This window comes from Diadema setosum, chromosome 17, assembly GCF_964275005.1.
Source record: "Diadema setosum chromosome 17, eeDiaSeto1, whole genome shotgun sequence".
NCBI lineage: Eukaryota > Metazoa > Echinodermata > Echinoidea > Diadematoida > Diadematidae > Diadema > Diadema setosum.
Window position 1 is genome coordinate 29,869,801 of NC_092701.1, and position 20,231 is coordinate 29,890,031.

General features: G+C 38.8%; 1 protein-coding gene across 1 annotated transcript; it reads right to left on the reverse strand.

The window, feature by feature from the left end:
- Positions 1-934: 934 nt before the first annotated feature.
- Positions 935-20,037, reverse strand: LOC140240584 (uncharacterized). Its single transcript, XM_072320345.1, has 5 exons — positions 15,516-20,037; positions 7,695-7,904; positions 4,941-5,052; positions 2,279-2,336; positions 935-1,159 (listed from the first exon to the last, which is right to left on the reverse strand). Exons 1-5 carry the CDS (start codon positions 20,035-20,037, stop codon positions 935-937), a joined length of 5,127 nt encoding a protein of 1,708 aa, XP_072176446.1.
- Between the last annotated feature and the right edge of the window lie 194 nt (positions 20,038-20,231).

The following is a 20,231-nucleotide window of genomic DNA, read 5'->3' on the forward strand; positions in this document are numbered from 1 at the left end:
GTATGAGATAATTATCTCAATTTCAACTTAAACAAGGCAAAAGCTCCCTCGTACGGGAAGAGTGGAAATGATACTTTCCCATGCTTTTTCCCTGCTTGCCCCTCCCTCTCCCCATGCATACAAATAGATTATGGCTACATACTGAACATAGACAGTTTTCCAAATATGCCACAAAATGTGTCCACCAAAACGCAATCAGAAAATACAGAATCCCCCTCGTGCATATGAGAGAGAATAGGGCTTATCCCCTCCCACATCCTCCTACTTTGTCTCCTTCCAAAGATTTGCTACACTTCTCTTATTGGCAAATTTCTAATTCTAATTCTTCTAAGTGTGCGCCAGATTGTCTAATTTCAGTTCTAAAAAAAAAAAAAAAAAAAAAAAAAAAAAAAAAAAAAAAACAACCCTCCCTCGAATATGGGAGAGGTATCTTGCCAACATCTCATTGCTTGGTCCCTTGTATAGACTTAGTACACTTATAGGGGATGACAATTTCCGAATATTAAAAAAAAAAAAGTGTGCTTCAGATCGCTTTATCTAAATTCTGAAAACGCAAAAGCTCCGTCGACCGGGAGGGGAAATCCCCTCCCACACCCTCCCCCTCACTAGACTTTGTACAAACACACGGTTGATGCACACAGGGAATAAAAGCTAAATTCCGTGATTTAGCTATTAACATTTCCCTGAATAAAAAACACTTATTTCCATTATATATATACATATATGCATTTTTTTTTCCGACGGGAGATTAAGGCGTTCGTTATAATGATTATTTCAAGTTTTTATTTGCATTCTCTACATTGAATGATTTCTATAGATGTTTTTGTTATCATTTCACGGCCTTGCTGAAAAAACCTTTAAGCTGATAGCAAGCTTTTTACCGTGGTTAAATAAATAAACTCAACTCAATCTCTGATAGTCAGACAAAGTGGAGTCACAGCCATATAATGTTGCTCAGCGGTCCATAGCTTGGAGGGGTGATCGAGATCCTCATGTCTTTGCTGACCTCATGCGCAGGCAAAGGATGACCTATGTCCACCTGATTTTCCCGAGATGGGCAATACGTTGTTTGGATCGTTGTCATGAGGCATCTCTTGATCAACGGTCTGTTGCATTGGAAGTACCTCTCCATTTCCCTCCCCTCGATCCCTGCTCCTTTCTGATAATATGTGAACAAATTAAGTAAATAGAGAGATTGATCAGTCGACGGGCAGCATTCTGCCTTACTCAAAAGTAATGGCAACTGTAATAATGAAATCTCAGTGACTTTCACGTTTTCATATATTTTTTGTTAGCTTGATGCAAAGAGTACCTCTCAATGGAAATGGGATGCAAAGGATTATTGGTGACGTACATGCAGAACAATATTGCAGACCGTAATGAGCACAAAGTATGAACTATAAAACTTTTAATATATTGCATAAACATTTGATATACATGTATATTCATATAAAGTTTCATTTCTTTCTATTCATTAAAAAAAAAAACCCACCCAAATACCAACAACTATTTTCGAGAAAGCCAACTAGATAAATGCGAGTTATCTCGACATCTCATATTATTTACATATTGTTTGATTGTACCCTATCTGTTCTTATATAAAAATTATGTAAACTTTGAAATTACCTGCGCATATCTAACTTATATTTCACCAATTCTAAGGAACTCTACAGTTCTGTTATATATTTCTAATCAATTGATAAAAATTCGACAACAGAATGGAGGAGAGATCCTTATATACCGATTTTGTAATAAACTGTATAGAGGAGTGGGTGTAATATGCTTACAGATTTCGTAATAATAATTATTGCAGCCGAGAGAGGGTTATTTCCTATAATTTTGCTGCTTGTATTATGCCCATGAGTCCGCGATGACTTTTTAGTGGTTTTTTAATCATCTTTCAATGAAGATGATATTACCTTGCCGTGATCCAGTTCGGTACCCTATCTGTTCTTATATAAAAATTATGTAAACTTTGAAATTACCTGCGCATATCTAACTTATATTTCACCAATTCTAAGGAACTCTACAGTTCTGTTATATATTTCTAATCAATTGATAAAAATTCGACAACAGAATGGAGGAGAGATCCTTATATACCGATTTTGTAATAAACTGTATAGAGGAGTGGGTGTAATATGCTTACAGATTTCGTAATAATAATTATTGCAGCCGAGAGAGGGTTATTTCCTATAATTTTGCTGCTTGTATTATGCCCATGAGTCCGCGATGACTTTTTAGTGGTTTTTTAATCATCTTTCAATGAAGATGATATTACCTTGCCGTGATCCAGTTCGGTGATGACTCTTGACATCAGGCTTGACCGGATGTTGAACCTACATTAAAGCACAACCAAAATGCAATGCGTTAGTGAAATACCCATGTGAAATCAGCTCCTTTATATGAGAAACATGGTTCACTGCAGTGGTAAGTGTGAATTAGCACGTTTTTGCACATTACAAGAGCAGAGGGAAGTGGGATCTACATCGAATAAAGAGAAACTTAATATAGCATTAAAAAGACGGTAACATTACTTTTCAATAAGAAATCAATCAGTAGGCCTACGGTATCCTCATAAAGTTGCAGTTACTTGGGCCGAGAAAACTGCGAATGACAATATGGCCGAAGAATATTTCAACTGTTTTGTTTTTTTCGTTTTTTTTTTTTTGTAAAATCTGGTTGATGTCCTAGCTAACCCCTGTCCAGATTTCAACGGCTAATTTGTGACATTTGTTTTTCATTAAAATGTCACCATGATGTGGGAACAAACATATAATTTTAAAATCACGTAAATGTATAGATTTACGATCAATAATTAAAGATTTACTAGCATAGTGAGTAGTGGAAACATCAAATTCGGGAAGGGAGTGAGGAAAAGCTTTTGAAACTACGTGAACTTTAAGAGGACGATTATCAATTGGTTATGAGTTGTGGACAATTTTCCACATGCTGTAAAAAGGTGATTGAATTGCAAAGTAGAAAAGCGCAGCATACAGGAGTGCCAGAAAGAGAAAGTTATTCATAAACGGTTGTATATTTTCCTAAATACCAATCATTTGCTTGTCCCTAACCAATTCGGATTCAGAAAAAAAAAACAACAACAACAACACTCTGCCGATTATGCTATTGTCCAATTACTTAATAAGGTGACAGAATATTTTGCGAATAAAGAGCATCTAATTGGCGTTTTTATGGATTTGTCCATGGCATTTGACACCATTAACCATGACATTTTGATTAATAAACTGATGAGATATGGTATCCGACGTGTCGCCCTATCCTGGATTTGTGATTATTTATCCAACAGAAAACAATACAATGTATGTAGCATTTCATTCCTCAGAATCCTCCAAATCCAATATTACATGTCCCCCAAGGATCCATACTGGGTCCTCTATCATAAATTCATCATCGATTCTTAGTTTTATACTTTTTGCTCATAAAGTATTTGAAAGTCTTATTACCACAATAAATTTGGAAATAAGTAATATATCCCAATGGTTTTTATGTAATAAACTGACACTTAATATTTCTAAGACAAATTTTGTTAGATTTAAGCTTCATATTTTTTTTTATATCAATTGTTGTGATTATTGTATATTATAGTGATGGACAGCCAATTGTTGAAAAGACATCTGCTAAATTCTTATGTATTGCCATTGATTCAAATTTGTAATGGAATGATCATATACACAATGCTCATACTTCAGTTTCGAGATGCATCGCAATTTTATACTACCTATTATGAGAAATTTGGTTTCTCAAAAATCTTTGTTTATAATGCTTTGATGTTACCCTATATCACGTATTGTATTATTGTGTGGGGAAATTGTGGTACAACTAAAACAAATTCAATATTACTTTTACAAAAACGAGCTATGCGGTTGATTACAAACGCCCACAACTTATCTCCCTCTGACCCATTGTTTTCTCAATTAAAAACATTGAAGATTAATGAGATTCATACTTTCCAAACGGCAATTTTTATGCACAAATACGCGTTCAACCAACGACGGTCACTCGGTGTTCAATGATTTCCTAATTCCTAATTTCAATACTCATTCTTACCCAACTCGCCGTTCATCTGATTGTCATCTTGAAAACTCAAGAATTGTTTTAGCACAAAAATCCTTAAAACATCATGGCCCTGATGTTTGGAATTTTTTACCAGATAACCTTAGACAATGTAGATCTATTTATTTAATTAAAGACAGCTTAAAGATATGATGTTAAACTCAATATGTATCCGAATATTAGAACATGATACTTTTTATCTTGTTTTTTTTTTTCTTCATTTCCATTGTTAAAGTAAGGGCTCCGAACTGACCGTATATACACAACAAACATTCATGAACATTAACACATATTCACAACTCATTTCCACGCAAACACTTCAAATCTTGCACAATGCACCACTGCACTACTTCCCCTCATTCTTCACTCCCTTTCTCTTTATCGCCACGCAATGAGTGGTGACCTATTATTATGTCATATTCTTAAAATGTTGTATTATTTAGACAATCATTTCTGAAGTCATTGTCCTCGTCAAGCGTTTGCTTAAGATGATGGTCTCCTGAATTTCTGTATATCAAGAATTGCCTAATTTGTCTTTAAGCAATAGATATCACTGTAACTTATGCTTGCATAATGTATGCACAAAATATAGTTTGTTTATTTTCATTTTGCATTGTGTCCGGGGAAAAAAAAAAGTAATTATACTGTGCTCAATTAGTTTGTTCAATTGACTTTGTATTTCATTTATGTATGAAAAAGGAATTCAGAAATAAAATTAACATCAATCAAAATCAAGTGTCCCCCTCCCCCTTAACAATTTGTTGATCCATGAAAGGAAGCCGTTCAGAACGTTTTGGAATAGAACTGGAATAAATCTGTAGCTTTTAATCATGGAAAACTACCACAGCAGGAAAAGAGTGCCTCACTTGTAGGTGGCTACTGAGAAGATGATGATGAGGAGAAGGACTGGAATCAGAATGGCCCAATATGGTATTTTCCTCTTAGGCCGACCACTGTTATCACCGTCTATTGGTTCTCCTACATTTCAAAAACATTGAAGCAAAACAAGCAAAACTTTTAGACATCCTAAAAGCTGCAGCAATCACCTGTTGCATGCATCAGTCGACTGGAATGCTGTATTATCTTACACACTCACTTTATTTATCATATCCTAATCCCAATTGACAAATTCAAGTGTGGGGCAGGCCCGTCAATCATTTCAGATTCAGATTCAGATTCAGATCGTTTATTGTCATGCACTACGGCATAAAAATCTTTGCAACAGTCTCCATTACAAATTTCACATGTAAAGGAAAATAAATATGTATACATAACTAAAGGACAAGTAACATAACACTAAACAAAGTACAGCAAGTACACTGTTTTTCCAAATATTTCCAAAAATTTGTTCTCCATAATATCAAAATTTACTACGCAGTACTTCTGGGTATGATCAAGTCCCGAGTTGTGCAGTTTTTTGCTTTGTTTTCATGTTGTTGTTGCCCATGTATAGTGATAATAATAATGATAATAGTAGTAGTAGTAGTAGTAGTAATAATAATAATAATAATAATAATAATTGCATTTATATGGCGCTTCATACCGGTGTTTCTAAGCGCTTTGATGCTATTCATATACAAAAAGACTAGAAAACACAAAACATTAGCAGAACCAGCATAACAGTAACAAAAGAAGAAAAAAAAATACATGTGATACAATGATACAGTGTTTAATAACTGACTGTGTGCGCCTCCACGAAAAAAAAAATATACAACTGATTAAACAGGTGAGTTTTGAGAAGAATTTTAAATGATTCAAAAGATGAAGCATTCTGAATATAAAGAGGGAATATACTAGAAATATTTCCTTGAAAATGAATTCTCTTGGCCTTTTATGCCTAAAAATGTAGTAGTCTACAGCATGTTCATCCACATTTCTTTGACCGTGTAAGTTACCTTGTCAAAAGTTGGCTAATTAAATTCAATATCTACAATCCACAAATAAATCATATTTTTATCTGGTCGTTACAGGGAATTCGACACCAACTCAAGGAGCCCTTGCATGTAGCATTACAATAATAAAGTCAATAACCACTGTTTACTTGAAGTTCATGAGAAATAGTTATTGCTCGACATTAGAGTAACGGAACCTGTTCACTTGCATCCCCTACGTTAGAACAGTTACTATACACTTGGGTTATTTGACCTGCAGTTTGTAGTAGTTTGTTTGTAGTTTATTAACTCAATCACCCTCCTGGGGTATGTGAGTAAAAAATAAATACATGTAGGATACAAACTGGCAAGAATAACAATCTAAATGACAAACTAAACATGCAATGAAGATATATACATGTACATGGAATAGAGATGAATATACGAATACATCAGACTATCTACTTTCCAGAACAGGCACTGTGCCTGCAATACATGTGAGCTAAAAAAAAAAAAGAAAAAACATCACCCTCTAACAGGGTTAATTTATAAATGCTCATAATCACACGCAAGAAAATCTTTTCAAAGTTTATCAAAAAATTCTACAATTACCTTACAAAACTTTACTGATTTCAACAACACTGTTTACGTAGAGTGGTTAAATAAAAGATCCATTTTATATACATTAGGTCGTTTCCAAAAAAAAATTCTTCATGGCTTGTTTACGATCATTTTCAAATATTGGACACTGAAACAAATAATGAAATTCATCCCCGATCTGATTCAGGGAGCAACATTGACATATTCGATCCTCTCGAGGAATATTTGCATACCTTCCAGTCACTATAGGGAGCTTATAAAAAAATTTCTATCACATGGATTAAGGTGCACCAAATAATCTTCAAACACTAACTTTTGCTTATATATTCGATACACAATACATTGAGAATTCACATTTATATCGTTATGCCAAACTTGTTGGCGTGTATCATTCAACCTCTGCGACACAATTTTCTTAAACACAGAAAACTCCATATCCTGTGCTTGGTTATCCCAAATGTATGAAAATCCTAAACTATCAAAAATACTTTTAATCTTCCCAAGCCATGGCAGGATGTAAGTACCAGTTTCAAAAAGAGAAAAATAAAACGAATACATTATGCTAGCCAGTTTACCTTGCTTTCCATGAACTATCCTATACCAAAACATAAGCATACGACTTGCAACAATATACTCTAATTTATATCTCCCCAATTCACCATAAACAATGCAGTTAGGGGTCTTCCTATGCACACCAAGAAGACTTTTACAAAATTTCAAATAAAAATTTTCAATCTGTGTTAACTTTTCAAATCCCCAGATCTCGCATCCATATAATAATATAGGCAGGACCAATTGATCAAACAACTGTAATTGTAAGTCAAGTGGTAGACATAAGGACTCCAATTTCATTTTCATAGCGTAGGCAGCCCGTGATGCTTGGCAAACCTGTTTATCAATAGCCTTCTTAAATAAATTATTTAATTAAAAGTAATACCCAAATAAGTATAATCGTAGCAAATACTTAACTCTTCACCACCAAACATAAACTTTGGAGAATTTCTAATCTTACCACGTGAAAAAATCAAAATCTTTGTTTTAGATGTGTTAACTGTGAGATGCCACATACGACAATAATCGAAAAGAGAATTAAGAGCAGATTTATTATCTTTGACATTATTATTATCATTTTAATCAAATTGTCCCTACCTGGTGATATGGGTTGACAAAGGGGCGCTGGTCTAGTCCACTCGGGTTTATACATGGTGCCCTGGCCTTCAAGACATTGTTGAGTTGCGATGTCTTTCAGGGCAAAGCCTGATGCACACTTCGCAGTGATGTTTGACCCGTACCTCGTGTCATTAACCATCCATTCACCATTGATGACGTCATTAGGCTTCTTGCAAAAACCAACTGAAACTAGAGTTGGGAGGGGTTGGGAGAAGGACACAAATCTGTAAAATGGCTATCGCTATTTAGACCTCTGCATGGAAACTTCGCGAGAATTATAGATTTTCCTCCTTTTTTATTTTGTTTCTTTCCCATGTTTTGGGCATGTGTCTGAAAATGCACGACTTCAGTACTCAGATTCATGGAGTCGGAGTTTCTCTATGGTGAAAGATTGAAGGCTGCATGAAAGCTTAGTGAAAAGACACTGTTATGCTTTTTGCATAATAACGTGCAGAAATTGAATGTTACATGCATTTGTCAACTGGCAGCACTAAAGAGAACATAGGGCTGGGATAATGTGGCTCAATTTATTCATGTAAGTGGGTAATCTTGATGTACATGTAGTTTAGAAGATAAAAATTTGATAACTGAAACTCTTTCTGAGAAAGGTTATGAATCAAGTCATTACGAGCCATTGCATTGCGCCCCCGGCCCCCTTTAAGAAATTCCTGGATCCGTCCCTGAGGCATATCATCAGGTGACGCAATTTGTGATAATTACGCAGTATCATTGTTCATAGCCCCTTAAAGGACAAGTTCACCTTCATAAACATATATAAGGATTGAGAGAATGTAGCAATATTAGCAGAACACATCATTGAAAGTTTGAGGAAAATCGGACAATCCGTTCAAAAGTTATGAATTTTTGAAGTTTTAATGCAGTAACCACTGGATGAGAAGACTACTGCATTGTATGAATAACTTAGATGTCACATGCGTACAACAATATAAGGAAAATACAAAGAGAATTTCACAAAATTTCATCTTTTGAAAAAAGTACACATTCCCTTGACTCGTTACCGACATTATGTTAGGGGTAATATCATTCCCCCTGCCTTTGGAAAGAGGCAAGTCAAGTGCTCTTTTATTATGCGAAAAAAGTGAAAATATGTTTAATTTTCTTTACATTTTCTTTATACTGTTGTACGCATATGACTCACAAGCTGTAGTAGTCTCCTCATCCAGCGGTTCCAACACAAAAATTTTAAGAATTCATAACTTTTGCATCGATTGTCCAATTTTCCTCAAACTTTCACTGATGTGTTCTACTAATGTACATGCATTCTCTCAATCCTTATGTTTATGAAGGTGAACTTGTCCGTCCCTGTAACCAACAAGAAAGATGTAGATCTAATGGCTAGTTCCCACTATAGTATAATTTATAATGTCGATCCGCTATACGCACGCCACGATCAGGACATCAGTTTAGCCGATCTTACATGTGATATTTGTTTAGTATATCACAATTTGCGCCATGACTGGAACTGTATTCTGGATCGTGGAATAATCGTGGTGATCGTAGATAATTTTCAACGCGATTGTCACCGCTTGGCAGGATCTGATACGATCTAGTGCGATCACCACGAGTATTCAGACCACCATTACAAATGGTACGTTCCCACTGCCGATCAGATCAACTCGATCAATCCCGATCAAGCTTTTTTAGCCTGGTCGGGCTCGCTCGGCATTGGTATTCGGGGTCGATCTACCTTGATCGGCATCGCTCCTGCTTCCTTCACGATAATTTTGGACATGTCCAAAATATTCGAGTAGGAAGCCCGAACACCAGCAGCTCGGGTAGTGATCGAGAAGAGATCGAGCTGATCGGGAATCGGTCGTATAGAAATCTAGTGTGGTCGGGACCGATTTTTCCCCGAGCTCAGTTCCCGATCATCTCGAGTTATACTCGAATGCTACACGATTGATTTCAGATCATCTCGATCCAGGATTCATCAGTTTCATGAATAACTCGACCGCTACACGACCGATACAGGACTGCTATCGATTGATACTCGACTAAACTCGATCATGCTTCGACCGGCACTCGATCAAATACCGAGCACTTTTTGACAGTGGTTGCAGCAGGTGCAGACGTACTTTCTTAGTACTCATTTATTGTTCAGGTATTAAGAAAAAATATATGAAGTCCTTGGTCACGTTAAAAAGTTAAATGTCGTCAGTATCTTCAGCCACTCCTGGCCCACTGAAGAAAAGAAAAGGGCCACGAAGAGGGAAAAGACAACAAACCCTAGACAGCAGACATGGCAGAATTAGACTCTCCAGACAAATATACCAGAAGAAAGAAAGGAAACACTACTGAAACTGAGAAAAATTCGATATTCTGGCAATATGACTGTAACGTGAAAAGAAATTTTCTAGATTATCTGCTTTACTTATAAACTGAGAAATGTTTCTTGAATTCTTTTGCTAGCTTGTCTGTTTCAAAGTTGAAGTTGGTTACGTTGATATAAAATCTATTTCTTACGTGACGTGTTAAAACAGTATTTGTAACATAGATTCATAAATGCTCAGTGACTTACTTTACTTTTATTTACGTAGATGTTACACTTTTGCTTCGCTTAATAAGGTTTTTTTTTTTTTATTGAGAGTTGTATGTACATTGCTTGAAGTCCACCTTGATATCGATTGGCTGAGTTGACAAAAAAATAAACAACCAAGATTTTCATCTTGCTAGTGTAAAATGTTATATTGTTTTATTTTCATAATAATGTACTCTGTTCCACATATCAGCACACTTCATCATGTTCATGAATTTAGAAATTAATGATACATATATTTTCTTTTACACGCTCTTGGGCCTATACTTTATCAATGACTACATACATATTTTCATTCACTTTTTCATTCTTTAGTAATGAGAACAATAATGACAAAGATAACACGACTCATTAGGGTTGTACAATAGTCAATTTTTTTTTCAACTCTATATAATGGTGCATTTATGGGCATATAGGCCTATGTTTCATTTTAAACCAAATTAATTTCAGCCCACCTATATGTAATGCACTTACGAAGCGTGGCGGTGTAACATTTTTTTTTTTTTTATGAGACATCAAACTTAGATTTGTTATTCTTCACATCCACTGCAAATATCGAATCCATATGAACGAACCTATTATATCATACATGGTGTCCCGGCAGACAGAGTGCTACAAAACTGTCTCTTATTTAAAAAGATATGAGCGACTGAATGAAATCGTTACATTATTCAATAGAAAGAACACCTCAAATTTTATTTGACACAATGATAATCAATCTTTGTGCAGGCGCTTTGATCTCCATGAAAATTTGTGATTTACAAAATCTGTAACTTTGGGCACTGATATCCTACTTGACTGAGCGATAGTGAAGCCGTAAAAACTGATAACGAATGCGTCAAAAATAGCTACTGAAAACGGATAAAATGAATGAATACAACCGAATGCATTTTTTGTATATACCTTTTTGGGCTCACAAACAGTAGTGATCAGTCTTTGTCATCTTTTTTTTTTTCAGGAAAAATGAATAGAATCGAAACGCCTGCACGAGAATTGATGATTGTGGTTTCAAAATAGGAAGTGTTCTTCTATCAACTATAGGTTTTCCCGGCCAATTTCGCACTTTTGTCAGTCCAATTCCTAATTGCTGCATTCAATTTAGCAAAATATACCATAGATGACATGTTCGGTAGTTCAATTTTATGATCTCTTCATTCAAATTAATTTTGGAGCATTCAAATTACCTTTAGCCTCATTCTAATTAACACTTTTTCAATTGAAATTCGTAAAACAAGCACCATTTGGTTATTCGCTCATTCATTTTACTATGATATAGTCACGTGATCACGGACATGCTGCTCTCGTTCATTCCAATTCATTTTTTGGCAATCAATTTAACATCTTTTGCAGTCAATTTAGCACGCATGCTTATGGTTTGCTTCTTTCTTTATTTTCTTAACATAGTTATTGTTTTCCAAGCGTCATTACATTTCATATTTTCGTACTCATTTCGGAGATTTTGGCAACATTTTTTCTTTCTTTAATGTGCTTAGTGTCTCTTCAAGTCCGAAGATAGTGCAACCTGTGCATGGCCACAACTTATCTCGCCGTTGAGCGCTTTATTCCGTGTGTCGGCCAGTTGTAGGAAGTCAAGGTTATGATCATCAAATATTCCTATAATTCTTTTTCTGTCCCCTTGAGAAATACGTCTGTATCTAACTTGTGCCGTCATGACTGTAAGAAGATGAAGTTAAACTAGAGTATTGGTACATGTAGGCCTAAAATGTCATGTATGAAAGAAAAAGGGCGTTACAGAACAGCAAACTCGAGTTATATGATATGGTCAAAAATACGACACTTTTACTGCTTAACAGTGCGTGGATGAAAACAATAAGTCACATAGAAATACGCGTTTAAATGTTATCACCTTTTCAAAAAAGAAATAACATGACGTAAATTTCAATGATTATGTTATATATATATAGGAATTTGATTGCCCATAAGCGAAATTGAATGACTGAAATACCCCTTTCGCCAGTGCTGGCGAATTTGAATGACTGAAGAGCACGTGCCAATTTGAATGCCCGTTTTACGAATTCGAAAGGCACACGTTATGTGCAAATCTCATTGATCGGAATGCTAAATTGAACGAACAACTTGCAATTTTGAATGACAGAATGTGCAGTGATGAGGATTTTCGCTAAATTGAATGAACCTTTTATCAAATGGACTGACAAAAGTGCGAAATTGGCCGGTAAAACCTATACTAAAGATAATCTTTCGTTCATTCATGCTTTTGCAATTAATAGTCAGTTTTATAGCACTCTTTTGGGCCACGCCGTGTTCAAGCATAAATACTGAGTTGTCTCATATAACCAAACGAATACTGTAACCAATTCTTCTTTCACTCGATCACTGTACGAACCTGCCGACCCGTTCGATGCAAGATCTTACACAGATCGAGTCATGTCGAGCTGGTCTAAGAAGTCTAGTAGAAATCGAGTATTGACCGTGTAGCTATCGTGTATTGATTGTGTGTAGATCGGGATGTTCGAGTAGAGATCTGTGTGGTTGTCGAGGAGAGATTCTGGAGATGTCGGGAATGGTCGGATGTGGATCGTAAAAGATCGAATAGCGGTCGGCAAGGGATCGTGTTGAAAGACGATCGAGCATTTGGTCGGGATTGGTCTGTTCCCACTGCCGATCAGATCAACTCGATCAAGCGAGATCAATCCCGATCACCTATTTTTACCAGACCAATCCCGACCAAATGCTCGATCGTCTTTCAACACGATCCCTTGCCGACCGCTATTCGATCTTTTACGATCCACATCCGACCATTCCCGACATCTCCAGAATCTCTCCTCGACAACCACACAGATCTCTACTCGAACATCCCGATCTACACACAATCAATACACGATCGCTACACAGTCAATACTCGATTTCTACTAGACTTCTTAGACCAGCTCGACATGACTCGATCTGTGTAAGATCTTGCATCGAACGGGTCGGCAGGTTCGTACAGTGATCGAGTGAAAGAAGAATTGGTTACAGTATTCGTTTGGTTATATGAGACAACTCAGTATTTATGCTTGAATACGGCGTGGCCCAAAAGAGTGCTATAAAACTGACTATTAATTGCAAAAGCATGAATGAACGAAATATTATCTTTAGTATAGGTTTTACCGGCCAATTTCGCACTTTTGTCAGTCCATTTGATAAAAGGTTCATTCAATTTAGCGAAAATCCTCATCACTGCACATTCTGTCATTCAAAATTGCAAGTTGTTCGTTCAATTTAGCATTCCGATCAATGAGATTTGCACATAACGTGTGCCTTTCGAACTCGTAAAACGGGCATTCAAATTGGCGCGTGCTCTTCAGTCATTCAAATTCGCCAGCACTGGCGAAAGGGGTATTTCAGTCATTCAATTTCGCTTATGGGCAATCAAATACCTATATATATATATGTAACTGGATGGTTTTCAGCAATGCCGCATTCTCAGCACACTGGCGTACCTTTCACGCTCAACAACCACACGATGACACTTTGAAGAACTTCGAAGCAGACAGTGATGTACAATATGTACAAAGATGGTCGTTTATTGTCTTGTAGATGAAGTTCACAAGTCTTCCGGTGCGGTATAAGAGAGTGGGTATCTCCCACTCAATGAGTGACCGATGAATACATGAATGCTCGAATCAACTAACTTCAAAGAACAAAATCATTCTATTTATAATGATTCTGAGGGTGCAGCACATGGTGCTATGGAAAATTTTGTCTAGCACCACCTAGCAACACCTAGCAACAACATAATGAATATAATAGCATTTACATGCTCCACCCCTTAATAATTTATGCAAACCATCCTCCAATCAGTTGTCGGTTACATGGCTTTAGGCCATGATCATGCCTGTTCAAAAGTGACCATCAGGCTGACCACTAGACTACACTCTACTTTGTCTTAGCGACTGTCCACTACCACCTGGCTGGTCATGATGGAAAATCCCATGTATATATGTGTGGTGCTTCTCCCTCCTCTCTGGGGCTAGCACCCTTCCCAAAACTTTCCATAAGTTTCCCCAGACTCGACATTTCTTATATATTTGATTGTAACAGTCTGTACTGGGGAAACAGCCGAAACTTTCCACAAATTTCCAAAGACTCAACATCTTCTTTATATTTCTTTATATTATGGTTTGCGAACTCAACAATTTCTTTGTATCCCTTAATGTTATGGTTTGCAAAGGAGAAAACAGTTTTCTGCTGAATGATCACCTTTTATACCATAGAGCCAATATGGCGGCTGCAGTATTGATGCACTAACTATATGCTGTAAAATGAAATGTCTATTCAATATCATCAATTTGTGGTGCATGTATGACACAGGATTGATCCACTCGCTCTGTCACAAACTTCCCCCTCCTTAAGATAATGTAAATGGGGTGGAATGATAAAGATCAACATTCTTTTTCATATACCCATTTCCATTAACCAATGATTATGCGTCAAAGTCACATTAAATTCATCTTGTACACCAAGAGATAATTCTGCTCCCTGTTGAGAGAATTAAACATAAAGTAATTATACTTATTTACACACATTCATTATTATTTTGTCATCTGACCAACTGAACTGTCAGAAATTCAAACCATGTTTTGTACTTGCTCAATATATGTGTTATGGGCACATCATACTATCATACTTGAAAATGCTCAGAATACACATGGTAATTATAAATGTTCATCTCTACCTGCAAAATGAGAGCCAGCTGTGAGCGAGTAGCATTTGAATCGCCACTTTCCTTCCACATTAAGTGCATAATTCTTTGGATAGTGATTAATCAAAATTCAAATCATTTATACAAGTAGTGCATTATTCAATGTGTAGAATGATGACAACTCAATCCTGGCCACAGGAACAATGTTCACTAAACTTCTTAGCGTTCATCTTGCAGCCGTTCAAATATTTACAGTCCGGCATCCATGCTTATGGAATCCTTCTTCTTGGCCTAACGGTATTTAGTGTCCAAGTGATGATGAAATTCAAATTCACATCGTTAGGTAAAGGGGTTTTCGGGTAGAGAGTTCTCTTATAGTCAACAGCAAGGCAGAGGGTTAACTTGTGATGTTAACATATTATACAGGACTATATTATGTTCTCTACCAACATCATTATCATGACTGAGATACAAGGCATTAACATACATTTTCTCATAATTCTATTACCAGAGAGCAAATTCCTCACAACTAGGAGTAGCTATAATTGCATAATAGTCACAGCTTACATGCGTGACAGACCGTCCGCATTTCCATTTTTAGCCCCGCTTCTGTGTTCTACACGCATGGGGTAAGCCTGCAGCTGTAGACACCATCTCATTAACCTAGCATTATGGTTCTGCATCTGATGGAGCCATCGGAGTGGATTGTGATCTGTCTGTACAAGGAACTTCCTCCCAAACAGGTACGGCTGAAACTTTTGGATAGCCCACACGATTGCCAGGCATTCCTTCTCAATCGTGGCGTACCTTTGTTCCCTTGGTAGCAACTTTTTGCTGATGTAGGCTATGGGGTGCTCTTCCCCTTTCTCATCTTTCTGACTGAGCACTGCCCCAATACCTCTGTCAGATGCATCAACCTGTACAATGAACTCTTTCTCAAAGTCAGGGTTTCTAAGCACAGGGTATTTCACTAGTGCATGTTTGAGTACCTCCAGTGCTTCACTGCACTTGCTGTTCCACCTAACTAACCTTGGTTCGTTCTTGCGAGTGAGATCTGAGAGTGGGGCTGCCACTTTGCTGTAGTTAGGGATGAATTTACGGTAGTATCCAGTCAGTCCTAGAAATGCGCGCACGTCAGTTTTTGTGACTGGTTGAGGGAAATTCACAACTGCGTCAATCTTCGCAGGCTCTGGCTTGACACATCCCTCACCCAAAACAAAGCCAAGGTATAATACCTCTTTTCGTGCAAACTTGCATTTGCTCGGTTTTGCTGTCAAGCCAGCCGCTCGCAGTCTACCAAGCACCTCCCGCACATGAGCAAGATGTTCATCCCATGACTCGCTGTAGATGATGATATCATCTATGTATGCTGTCGCAAATTCATTCACGCCGCGCAGCACCTGGTCCACCAACCTCTGAAAAGTTGCTGGCGCGCCTTGCATGCCAAATGGCATGACATTAAACTCGAAAAGGCCAAATGGGGTTATGAAAGCAGATTTCTTCCTTGCTTCTTTTGTGAGAGGGACTTGCCAATATCCCTTGGTTAGATCTATGGTTGTCATGAATTTGGCTTTCCCCAACTCATCAATGATAGCCTCAATGTTGGGCATAGGGTAGGCGTCAAACTCTGTCACCTGATTAAGCTTTCGGTAATCGACGCAAAGTCTTAGTGACCCATCCTTCTTTTTTACGATTACTAAGGGACTAGCATATGGGGAATCTGAATGGGAAATTACCCCTGCCTCAAGCATTTCATCTAGCTCCCTTTTTACTGTCTCTCTCACAGCATGAGGTAGTCGATAAGCCTTTTGCCTAATGGGGTGGTCATTGGATGTCACTAAGTCGTGTTCAATCCTGTCAGTCCGTCCGGGATTGTCACTTAGGATGTCCGTAAAGTCATGAATGACGTCACCTAATTGTTGGGTTTGTTGTGTTGTCAGGTAGTCAGGGAGTTCCACTTCACTAGAGGTCCCTCTTTGTGTCAATGGCTCTATAAACTGGTCTAGGTACTCGTCATCATTTCCATCATCCACATCCGTGTACGTCACGCATTCCTCTCGCTCTCTCCAAACTCGCAGCATGTTTGTGTGAAATACTCTATGCTTCTTCCTCTTGTCCCCCATCTCAACTACGTAATTCACATCACTCAATTTCTGTATCACAGGATAGGGTCCTTGCCATTTGGCTAGCAGCTTGTTGCTGCTTGATGGGAGGAGGACCAACACTCTGTCGCCTACTTGTAGGTCTTTTGTCCTGGCTTTCCTGTCGTACCAGACTTTCTGCCTCTTCTGGGCTTGGGCAAGGTTCTTTTGGGCAGCTGTTGTGATGTTGGCTAATCTATCCCTACAATTTAGCACATATGATACTAACCCTTCCTCTGGCACTGTCTCTCCCAACCATGCCTCTCTGATCACATCTAGGGGCCCTCTTACTCTGTGTCCATACAGGAGCTCAAAAGGGGAAAACCCTGTAGATTCTTGGGGAACCTCCCGATAGGCAAACAATACATATGGGATGAGGTCATCCCAGGTCACATTTCCCTCCAGTGTGTAGGGTTTGAGCATGTCTTTCAGGGTGGCATTAAATCTTTCAACTAGGCCATTAGCCTGGGGATGGTAGGGGCTGGTCCTTATCTGTTTAATGCCTAGACTACTGCACAGCTGCTTCATGAGTAGGGACATAAAATTTGACCCCTGGTCTGACAAGAGTTCATGGGGGATCCCTACTCTACTAAAGATTCTTATCAGCTCGTCTGCCACTCTCTCCGCCTCAATGGAGGGGAGGGGTACTGCCTCTGGATACCGGGTTGCGTAATCACACACAACAAGAATGTACCTGTTTCCCTTCTTACTACGAGGCAGTGGCCCTACTATGTCAATTGCTATCTTTCTGAAGGGGCTGCCAATGACTGGCACCGAGACTAGTTTTGCCCTGCTAATCCCTCTTGTCTGGCTTGCACACTTTTGGCATGGACCACAAGTCTTGCAAAATTCTGCCACATCTCTGAAAATACCAGGCCAATAAAAATTCTGCATCAATCTTTGCTGTGTTTTGCCTACCCCGAGGTGACCAGCTGTTAGGTTGTCATGGGCAACCTCCAGTAGTCTTGTTCTATACCCCTTTGGTACTACTATTTGCGTGTACACCTCACTACTTTCTGATTTAGAGTTTCCTGACCACTCTCGCATGAGTACCCCATTCTCGACATAGAAATGACATCTTCCCTCATTTCCCTCTTTCTTTTCTACCTTCTCCCATACTGATTTCAATGAGGGGTCATCTTGTTGGGCTTGAATCAATTCCTTTCTACCAATGTCTAAGTGAGTGGGGAATATTTTCTCTCCTTGTGGCTGTCCTCCGTTTGCTGCCTTGTCACTAGTGGTATCAGACTCACCTGTCCCCACAGTTGTATCATCATCGTGCACATCATTCACATCATTCACCTCATGTGCACCATCCTCTCTCTCATCATCATCGTTGCCGCTATCTGCAGCCTCCCCTTGCTCATTCTCCCCGAACAAGTCCCTCACCTGAACTTTGGATCTGATCACTTCTGCTCTAGTTTGCTCTTCTTTTAACTCCTTTTCACGGGCCTGATTTCTTGTTACCACTAAGCCTGCCTCTTTTCTACTCACATAGTCGGGGATGTCTAAGTCAGGGTCATTCTCATCTAGCACCTCATTCCCAAGCAGAACATCAACTTCAATCTCATCTACCAGTCCAACACGGATCCATTTCTTGATCCCATATGGCTCACTAATGAGATGCACACGTGCAATCGGTACCTCTTTCTTACTAAAGAGACCTCTCATTTTCACTGTCTCACCTGGGATAATGAATGTAGGATCTACAACATCACTTCTCGCTAGAGAATGAGTGCACCCCGAATCACGCAGCAAACGTACATGTCTGTCCCCCAGTCTGGCGTCACTAATGTATGGTTTTAGTTTGGGGTGGGGCTCAGGTCTACAGAAATAGGTGGGACCGTGTTCCTTGGATTTGTCATTCCCCTTCTTCTCTGCCTGGACCTCAGATTTGTGGGCATTTGGACAATTTACTGCGATATGACCAAACTTATCACAGGTGTAACACCTCACCTTTGCTCTGTAGTTACCCCTATCCTCATTTTGCTTCTTATTCTGTTGAGGGTTTGGCTTACTTTCTCCTTTTCCCCCTCCTGATCCCGAATTCCAACCTGGTTTAGGGGAGTGATTAGGGCCTGCTTTTCCCCAGTGTCCCTGTGGTTTACCTGCCCCTTTTCTGCTGATGACATACTGGTCGGCAAGCCTTGCCATGTCACCCAGTGTATCTGGCTCATGATCTCGGAGCCACACCCTTAGGTCAAAAGGCACTTGTTTTAGCATTTGCTCTTTTAGGATCTCCTCCTTTAGTCTGTCTAGATCGTTTAAAGCCCCCGCCCCCTTGAGCCACCGCCCGAGAAGGTCCGTCAGCTTTACGGAAAACTCAGTATAGGTCTCGTCCCTATCCACCTTCAGTTCCCTGAACTTGACCCTATATGCCTCGGGTGTGAGGTCATACCTACGCAAGATGGCTAATTTGACTTCATCGTACACTCTACTACTTTCAAGTGACAGTCTTGAGTATGCCTCCCTAGCTCTACCTGTCAGTAAGGGAGCGAGCTGTAGTGCCCATACCTCCCTTGGCCACTCATTTAATTGCGCCATCTTCTCAAAAGCACGGAGAAACACATCAACATCTTCTCCCTCTTTGTACATCGGCATCCTTCTGATGCCCCCATCTACACCAAAAGACCCTGCATTGGTCCCCTTGCGCTCAATTTCCAATTTGGCATTTTCTAATTCAGCAAGGCGCACCTGCATCCGCATCTTTTCAAGTTCAAATTGCATGCGTGCTTCTTCCATTGTATCAGACTCAGTGCGCGCAGCAGTGTTTTGGGTCGTATTCTTATCTGTGCTCATGACTGGTGCACTTGGCAGAGGCGAAGCCTGCTCTTCCTTTGCCTCTTCTATGTTTTTGATCAACTGGTTCCTATTCAACCCTTCATGTAACAGCCCCAACTCTTCACACTTATGTCTCAACTCTTGCATCCTTAACTGACTTAGGTTACCCTCTTCCTCCATGTTCCTAACTGATTAACATGCAACCTTTTCACTATACATACAATATGGAGACAATGTATCACAATAGTGTGTCCACTCTCTCTGCCTTGCCTTGAAGTTGACTAATTAAGAGAAACTCACTTACCCCTCTGATAAGCCTTTCGTTCCCCCTTATCAGTAAACTGGTCTTGGCTCCTTGTGGTCACCGTTGCTGC